Source organism: Protopterus annectens, chromosome 8.part0 (assembly GCF_019279795.1).
Source record: "Protopterus annectens isolate FY-2018-M chromosome 8.part0, PAN1.0, whole genome shotgun sequence".
NCBI lineage: Eukaryota > Metazoa > Chordata > Ceratodontiformes > Protopteridae > Protopterus > Protopterus annectens.
In genome coordinates, this window is record NC_056741.1 from 610,394,177 (window position 1) to 610,404,176 (window position 10,000).

Consider the following 10,000-nt stretch of genomic DNA (forward strand, 5'->3'; position numbering starts at 1 on the left):
TTGACTGACAAAGCGTTATTTATTTGCCCTGTCAATTCGGCATTGCTGGATACAGACTGTCACACTTGTCTGATAGCCAAATATGTAACTCTAATGATTGATCTGGACATGTTAAGAATAAGCATGTGCTGCATATATCACCAACATACTGTTACATTGGAACAAACAGCATACAGAAGATGTCCAGAACTATTGCAGTGCAGATTTACCAGGCTTCCTAATCTAACTTGCTTGCTGTCTGTCTTGGTCACTGCAGGCGTGAAGATGGTCCTCAGTAACAGAAGCTATGAAGGAACAGTCCAGTTTCAGTTGGCTGAAGACAGTGCTACTAGTCCTAGAGATAATACACGCTGCAGAGCTGGGTATGTGGCTTCACATTTAAAGCACTTTTTAGCTGTATGTTGTAAATAGCTGAGTACATTACCTAATACTTATCAACACTCTGTCTCTCACAGATTCAGGTGTGTTTCTTCACTTTTAAAGCACTGCATAGCTGTATGCCATGTATAGGGATGGGTATGTCTTGCTTCATTTATAAAACCCTCTCTGTAGTTGTATGTTATGTGACTTAGTAAGTATTTAAGAACTGAGTGTAATTTTTCTGTATGCCATTACTTAACTCTTAATACTTCATTATCTTTCTGTTTGCAGCTGTTAACTTACACCATATTGCTGTCTTAATAAAACTGATTTATTTTTTCCACTGGCATTGCCAGGCACATCAGTGTCAGAATGCACGGACTAGCATATACGAGCATCCAGAGATGAAGTTTTATAGTCATTTGAAGAGTTACTGGACAGATACTGACAAAGAATGTCCACTTATTTTTCACCACTGCACTATAATTTCTTCAGGTTTAATTAGCAGATTATGTTAGCTAATCTTCGGTCCATATCCTGCTCTCTCTGCTATTGAGTCTGCTGCAAAAATCAAGAAACACCCAGGCACCTACATGTCCCTCTGTGATGAGCATAATGGTATTACTACCCTTATTACACTCACCAGCTTCATATGCGGGCTCATGGACAGAGATGATCTGGTAGACACCTTCCTTGTAGACCATGCAAAGACCTTTTACTCTGTCTTATACCCTATCACTTTGTGTGAATTGGACAAGTGTGGACTGCATTGTACTGTAATGCAGTAATTCTCCTTAGTACATGTTTGATCAAAGTCCTTGCAGATGCCTCACACTGCTTCCTTTCTTCTGTAGAGGATTTCCACAGGGAACTGCATACATTGCCAGATGACCTGGAGTACATCTGTATAGAAGACAATTAAGTCCTGCAACTGACCTGTAGACTTATCTTCCTACTTTGCCTTTAAAACCATTCCCTTTTCCCCTACCCCATGGCACAGATGGATGAAACCCTGTTTACTATCCAGGTGACCAATATTCAGTTAGTGACAAAGGTGCATAAGAGGCTAGGCAGGGGAAGATGGGCTTGAAAGGTCACCAACAGCTCACCCTTTCTGGAGGGAGAGAGGCACCCCAGCCTGCTACATTAACTGCACCTACCAGTGGGTAGATGATTGTTCATGGACAAGGCTAGGACAGACTTGCACTGTTAGATGGTGCATGTGCTGCTGAGTTCAGGATGATGTAGGTAGGTGCATGCACATTATTCCCTGCTCAGGCCACCAAGCTGACTGTCTCAAGGATGGAATAAGGATGAATGTTCGATTTCTGTATGGGAGAAGCTCAGTGGCCTACTCCTTAACACTCAATTCTGACCTCTCACTTCCTGGAAAACAAACAGACTGATCAGACCCCTCCCCCCCCATGAGAATAGATGGGCTGGAAGGCTCTTACCCAGGAGAGGTCTTTTCTCCTCTGTTGTGACTTCTTGGATGGGTGTTATTGAGGTTCAAGACTCATTTTCTTGCCATACTATTTTGAAGGAGTGAGACTTCAGGTAATGGAAGAGAGTGGGAGTTGGCTGGAGTGTGGTAGAGAATCATGTAACCACTGGATATTATCGGTCAGATCTACTCTTTGTACATAATAACCAGCCACATAAGAAAGTGAATGGACAATAAAATTCCAGAATACCCCCAGAATCACACAGGACAAGTTCTTAAAGATTACATTGCTCCCCCATTTGTGGAGTATGATATCCCTGGTTCTGGTGATTGTTCTTTCTTTGTGCTGGTGTCCTTAAAGTTATTGTGGCCCTTGATTCCTCTTAGATCTCTTTATTTCCTTGCTGCTGCTGGCTACAGTGGTACAACTGACATGGCCTGTTGTGCATCCCGCAAAAGGGGCATTGTGGAGCATGATATTTGATGCCAACAGCAATAAGGGTTTTCCCCTTCTTTTTTATATCTTGTGACTGTTCCTTAACTTTTGATCTGAACAGGGTGTACCTGTCTAGAGGGGCCTTAAAAAGATATATTGGAATCTTCAGCCAAATCAGTTGAGCACACCCAAGAGAGATGGTGGAGAGTTGCACGAGCACTTGCTGCTGTGGCTGCATCGCCACTGCCCGTGGCATCGTGCACCAAGTGCATAGTGAGTTTTGTCAAAGATGACATTGCTGTCACCTGTGAATTTCAGTTTTAAAGCTCATCATCTCACAGCTATTACACTATTATTGCACTAGTGGTTAATGCAGAATATGTGTAAACCCACTTCTTTGATTATGCACTTGTTGTGGACTCATAATTAGGGGAATGGACAGTAGGACTCTATGGAGTAGGACTCTTTTTGAAGGTTGTTTCAATGACGTAGAATCAGTCTCAGGTGTCTGAACCCAGCAAATCTAGTCCTTCAGAGGCTGAAGGATGTTGTTTAGCCTCTTCAAAACAAATGTCACAATATCTGATTCTTTCCATTACTGTCTGATGACAAAAGCAACAGGTACAAGTAAGGAAGAGAGGACTGAAAAGTCTCCTGCAAGGTCCTTTCCAAAGATATTGTGGGGGCACAGAGCCTCCACTTTTTTACCTCAAATTTCAAAGATCTTCCAAACTTGAGATTAGGGGGATACTGAGGGCAAAATAAGTCTACACCATCTCAATCAGGATCGGAATTTTCGAACTGCATTCACCAAAAACATCTTGCCAAAAAGTACTGTAAGTGTTTTGGCAGGGGCCATGCCCCTCCCCCCTGCACTTCCCATGTGAGAGACAAGCTCCCCACACCCCCTGAACCTATATATACCAACTCCATGTTTGCACTTAGTCGAAGAAGAGAGAAATTCCCCCAAAAGGAATGACTGTCAGCACAACTCACTGAAAGTGATTTTCTGTGGAGGATCAGCAGTTGTTAGTGAGATAAAGCTTGGGCAGTCCTCAAGTTTCGTTCACTAGTAGGATACTGTCTTTATCATATCTGACATTATGGAGTGTATTTATGATTGGATCTCCAATCATAAAAGCTAAAAAGAGGAGAACTACTTGACGTCCTTTTTGAGGGTAGATAACTGCAATTAAACACTTGATTGTAGTCTTTTATAATATATAGAAAGTTTTAGCTATGTGAATCTGACTGTAACAAATGTTTAGCTTGGTTTTTACAGATGAACTTAAACAAGGTTGATTTTTCTTCTGTTTTCAGACATAATCATAACACTCCATGTATTACATTAGCAATTATGCTTTCAGTGTCTTTCTTTCTCTGTCTTGTCCACATTGTTTTTTTTCCTACTTTATTTATCAAATTGTTACTTAACCATATTGTTTCTGTGGCATTTTGTTTGTTTTACTTTGGTTGTGTAATATCAGTTTTAAGAAAAACAAATGCCTGGGAAACACCACAAAAGGTTTATTAATAAAAAAACACAAAATTGATTGTTTAGCGCTTTCATTTTCACTGTTTAATAAGACTTCCTCAGAACTCTTGAACTGGGTTCTGAACTCTTATTACATGGTGAAGACGAAATCACTAAACAACCAGTTTTCTTATTTTTTTTAATGAAATAAACCTTTTGCAGTGTCTGCCAGGTGTTTTTCTTATTTTAGTTATCAGTGAACACCTGTTTTTTTGTGTGTGTTTTTTTTTGGTAATGTTAATTTTATATGGCATTTTTATTTTAAATTACTTTTAATTGGTACTGCTTTTTTATACAGTTATTTGTCTGCTGTTTTATTTAAATTTTTCTGGCAACTGTTCTCCTAGGATCCCCCTATAAACAGGCTTAGCCAACCTGGACTCATCTGGTTACTGTAAATACATATTGCAAACATAAATTAGCCAACCTGGACTCATCTGGTTATTGTAAATTCATATTGCAAACATAAATTAAAAAAAATGAACATGGTAGATTGTATATTATGCAGCCAGAAAATATTAAGTACTTTTGTTAAAGATTTGCTGAAAGTATTTAAAAGAGAGCTTCCTCCGTTAAAACACATCAAAATGTTGGAATCAAAAATGTGACAAGAGGTTTATAATTTATTTATTTTATGTAATAGCTAAGAGTGATTTTTAAATGTTGTGTATAAAAGATGCGGAGTTGATATTTTTCTTCTGTTTTACTCCTTGAAGGCTTTTTGCCGAGGTGCTAGAGAGTTTGATAAAGATTTTCAGTGGGTCTGTAGCCTTGTTGCTTTATATTTATTTCTGTTTTGTCTTGGTTTGTGGTTTCGTATGATTTTTTAATGTTACCAATTACAGCAGTGTGTGGTGCACATAGACTCCAAGCGACATCTAACAAAGCCTTTCTGTTGTGAAAATCTGGCAGTACAAACATAATGCAGACCGATTCCCCCAGTTTTACTGTGATTCTTGTGTCCTCTGTGGATTGATTTTTTTTGAAAGGAGAAGTAATATTTTTATGGACTGCTCGTGTCCATTGACATGGCACTACATAGTACATTGTATGTTAGCTATGAGTTACAGTAAATCTGCAGAATATCTTGTTTGCTACAGTTCATTTGGATGATAAAGTGCAACTCTTTTACTATCCATCTTCTGGCACAAGTTTCCTTAATTTTGTGTTTTTATCTGTATATCAGTTTATTGCCAAATAATATGTATTTCTGTATTTGTATGTATGTGTGTTATGTATGAACTGATAATTGTTGAAATTATGTTGGAATCTGCATCCCATATTTGTTGCATCCTGTGCATTGTATAGTTTTTCCCTTGGCCTGCACTGAAATGTCTAGCTTGTTACCAACCAACCAGACAAACAAACAGATAAAGAAACCATTAAATAGCAGGCATCACTTCCTTGTTGTAATATGACACAAGGATGTGCACAGCATAGGCAGTTGATTTTTTTGACATTCACAGTACTTCCCCTCCATTACTGCCTCTGTTTTCACATTCTGCTCTTGCAGCTTTTCTTCTGCCTCAAGGTAACGTTTTGAGTACCATTGCAGGTGCTACTCTGAAAGGCCAGTTGTGTTTATAGTGTATGTTTTCTTTTCATGATATAATTTTACTGTCTAGTTGAGGTTGCTTCATAAAATGGATGTAATATATCTTGCCAGTGTATATCAGACTGTCTTGGCTGACATGCAATCTTTTATAATCTCTGGGTCAGTTTTGTCATTGCACAGTTTTGTTTTGCTGCAGCAGGAAGCTCCCCAGTCCAGTATAAAGGGACACTGTAATGGTATACTCTGAAGTGAAATACATATGGACTATGTCTATCCTGAACTACTGCTGCTAGCGGTTTGTTCCAAAACTCATTTTGTCTGTCTGCATAGGGATACAATTCACTGCCCACTGCCACTAGACAACAGGGGGTGGCCCTATTGAGTTTCTTTCTTTTTCAGCAAAACAAAAAAAAAAAAATTAATGCCACAAAGCTTTCATCAATCTGTATTGGCTAATTTTTCAGTAGAACAATACTGTTGTGGAGCACAGCAGGTTGCAAGCTAAGCTGTGTTCACTGATATGCAGTATCTTGCTGTTAAGTGATTTAGAAGGATGAGATTTCTGCATAACATAGGTTTGTCTTTGCAGTGGATATTTTGCTTATTCATTGCCATTCTTGTACACTAAATCTAATAGCAGGCATATCTATTTATTTCTGTCTGCACATCAGATTTTGTAATTTAATACGATTTACATTTGAAACGGAATATATTCTCAAAGGTACACACTGAATTTAAGACACCAACAACCCAACATACTTTTCAGAGAAATAACTGGCTGCAGTAATTCTTTGTAATCCTGAAGTATTCATTTATTTTCTTAATTAAAGAGATTCAACTGCACGTCCACATTTGAACTTTTTTCATTTTTTTTATTTATTCTTTATAGGTGCCTTGTTTGTTCAGATTCAACGGAAGTTCTGCCGATTGAAGGAGAACTTGAGTCACAGCTATGGGACAGCACAGAAAGTAAGATTTTTTTTTTATTTGGGGAAGGAAGGAAGGAGTTGAAAGAAAATTTTAGAGGGTGTGATGGTTTAAAGAACGAGCCAGATTATAAGCAGTTAGTGGCGATATCTGTTGTCAGATGTAAGTTGTTATGTAAGCCACAAGCATGTTATTCTTCAGTTAAACGGAGGTACAAAAAGGAAATGGAGAGGGGGAAGGGGGGCAGAAAATCAAGAGCATAGTTGGGTTCCATTGCAGGAAAAAAAAAAAGAAGTGCTGGACATTCAGCTGTGATGGCTGCACACAAACAATACTTTCCTAGAACAGGGTGCTTTTGTGAAATTGGTGAGGTAATCTAATGATGGCATTTACAACCACACAAGGCTTAGCATGGCATGATCTTGCACTGTGCTAGCAGTTCAAGGGAAGGGTAAAATAGTGGAAGGTTAAACAGGGGCATTGGGGTTTGTATCAGGAAGCCACAAATTGAGGGTAGACTGAGTAGGCTTAGCAGCCCTTATCTGCTGTATAATTCTGTGTTTTCTGTGCTGCTTCTAGCAGGCTGCAGGTCTTCCCCCATGGTTCCTGATCTCCATCCTAGCCCTGAGCAGAAGCTTTGATAGCACTTATATTCTGGTACCCTCCATGGTTCCTGATCTCCATCCTAGCCCTGAGCAAATGCCTTGATAGCACTTATATTCTGGTACCCTCCATGGTTCCTGATCTCCATCCTAGCCCTGAGAAGATGCTTTGATAACACTTATATTCTGGTACCCTCGCAACCTCCCTTTCTTAATCGCTGCCCGAAACACCAACTGGCCTGACCTTTCTTACACCATTTCATCTTGGCCAAGTAAATTTTGTGTGCTGTAAATAATACCATTTTTGACTTAGTAATCACATGCCATTTTTTGTACACATTCAGTGGCTGTGTGTTAGCTGTCTGAACCTATGTATGCGTGTGTGGTATGTGTATTTATGGGATTGTGTAAGGTGATTCTAACAGGCCAGTTGGATAATCATGGATGTCAGTTTAAATTTCAAGTTTTTGTGGACATCAGAGTTTGGATTCTAGGTCCATTAAAACCAAGGTGTAGTGCTTTCATTATTTATTTGCACATTTGTAACTCATTTATTCATTCATTCAGTTATTTTTTTTTTATTTATTTTCGTTATCTGTGGTAGAGCACTGATACACATGGACATTTTCCATACTTGACCTGGTAGCATCATCTACTTAAATGAATTGCTAAGGGTCACGCAATAAGCAAATGGAGGCTGAAATCAAACCTTGGACCACAGACAACATTTCGCATTCATATTTATTAGAATATTGGTGTTACAGAATTTGTAATAGACTACAATGTTTCCTGTAGCATTCATATTTATTAGACAATTGGTGATACAGAATCTGTAATAGACTACAATGTTTCATGTAGCACAATTTTGCATGGTATAAAGTTAGGTCAAGGTTTTTCTCTTGTGTTTATTAATGTCATTTTGTGCTAGAGCTCCTGACTGTGTCTCCAGTTGCATTGTAGGCTATATGCATAAGGAACATTTATTTCCCATGCTCACGTCACTGTTTTTGTTTCATGGTGCATATTGCTTTGTATGGCATATTGGGTATTCTAGATTCTGTCATGTCCCTCTCGCTAGCCGTTGCAAGAGCTAAAATAACAAATTGTAAACTGAAAATCCATACCAGCCTTACCACCAGCATTTCAGATATGCCATTTACAACTCTATCCTTTTTAAGAAATTTGCAGTGAACCAAGTTTGAACTTATAAGTGAAAAATAGTTTGTGAATGTCAGTGAAATGGAACATCAGATACTATTAGTGTGGGAGGAAGTAGAACATATGCACAAACCTTATACCTTACCATGACAATTTGCTATGGTGGTATTGAAACACTTATTGGTTTAATATTTTTAGTTTTGTTTTGATCCACAGTAGGTGTAATATTTGCTACGTTTAGTGAATGTAACCTATTTCAAGTTTGTTGCATATTACATTTTTCACTCACTGGATTTATTCAGCACAAAGGAGTCACGTTACATCACTCATGTCACAGCACTACCATTTTGCATAGTATTTGAACTCATAATTACTAGCGGTGGTGACTGGGGCATAGTATTTGAACTCATAATTACTAGCGGTGGTGACTGGGGCACTGATTAGCCATTTGTGAAACATGAGTTTAGCAGGGTGGTTTAAGCTGATTTAATGTGAATACTCAACTGCTCATCACCAAAAAAACAAATAAAATGATGTTTCTGTTAATTCTGCAGACTGTCTTCCTTATAGCAAATCTAATTTATAGTATGTACTTCTTTAAATACTTTGGCCTTATTTTGACCATCATTAATTTGATGACTGCTTGTACTATTTGACTTATACTCATAGCATCATGTAGCACCCCTTCATAAATTTAAGGGCTGATTCATTCTGGAAGCCAGGGTAGCAGTCACTTGTGTGTGTGTTTGTGTGCATAAGTGTGCGTGTGTGTGTGTGTGTGTGTGTGTGTGTGTGTGTGTGTGTGTGTGTGTGTTTGGGGGGGGGGGTTCATACTCTATTCTCATATGTCTTGAGAGAAACTTAGAACATCTCCAAATCATATCAGACATCATTGCCATATTAATTCAACAGGCTTTCTGGATTGCTGACCTTTGGACAGTATTAATAAAACTTGGGCATGCTGCCATTAGGAACAGGAGAACCGTTTGGCAATATATTGTCATCTTAAATAAGTTAATGATACCAGAGAGATGCATGAAGATGTTTGTCATCTGGGAAAGCAGTCCTGGCTTGGAAGCCATTAAAATAAACTTTTTAGGAGATAAGACCCTTTTCTCTACTGCACCCATGCTGCCATACTCCAGAGTGGGCTGTGTCCATGGCTTATGGATCAACCAGATAGGTCTAGGCTTAGGAATCCCCCCTTGACCAGAACCATTTGCTGTTTGTCTCTTGTGTCTCTGTCTCAGTGGTGTGGTATATTTATCTTTGACTCTTACTAGCAACTATTAATCATATTTGCAAATAATGTTTCTTACTGAATTAAATTGTACATGCCCATTGTTACTGGAATTATGAATGTTGCTATATCTAGAAACTGTTCATAGTTCATGTGAAGGCTGTCCTATGATTTCTTTATTAATTATCCACTTTGGAATCATAGATAAACTTACTAAGCTGGGCATTAATCCCTATGTCACTCGATGAGTTGTCAAATGGCTTACTGACAGAACCCACTGTAAAAGTAGCCTACTCCAAATCCAGCTCCAGACAAGTGGAGTACCTCAGGGTTCAGTCCTGGGACTGCCCTACACTAAGGGTCTCTGGCTAACAAAGTTCACAGATGACTGCAAACTGGGGGCCATTATTGAATCCCCAAATGATGTGGATATTCTACAAAAGGGCCTTACAGAAACAGATGCTTGGTGCCAAAGCCATGGGCTGAAGCTCAATGCCAAGAAATGTATAGTTATCCCCTTTGGGAAAAAACATGTACCCATGAATTACCACATAGGTGGCAGTACACTAAACATCGAAACTGTGATAAGAGACTTAGGGACACAGGTGGACAGTGGTCTCACCTTCGATAACCACATTGCCACAATAGTCAGGAAATTCATCTATGTGGCACACCTCATCACTAAGGGCTTTTCATCCAGAAAAAAGGAGGTCATTGTCCCACTGTACTCATCCCTCATTAGAC

The 10,000-nt window shown here is 38.9% G+C and overlaps 1 protein-coding gene across 1 annotated transcript in view; it reads left to right on the top strand.

Moving 5' to 3' along the window:
- The window catches only part of LOC122808946 (ceramide kinase-like), a 109,841-nt gene that overhangs the window by 68,042 nt on the left and 31,799 nt on the right, over nt 1-10,000 (top strand). The window contains exons 9-10 of the mRNA XM_044080101.1: nt 257-362; nt 6,219-6,298. Coding sequence (XP_043936036.1) covers nt 257-362; nt 6,219-6,298 — 186 coding nt within the window. The remainder of the gene's footprint in view (nt 1-256; nt 363-6,218; nt 6,299-10,000) is intronic.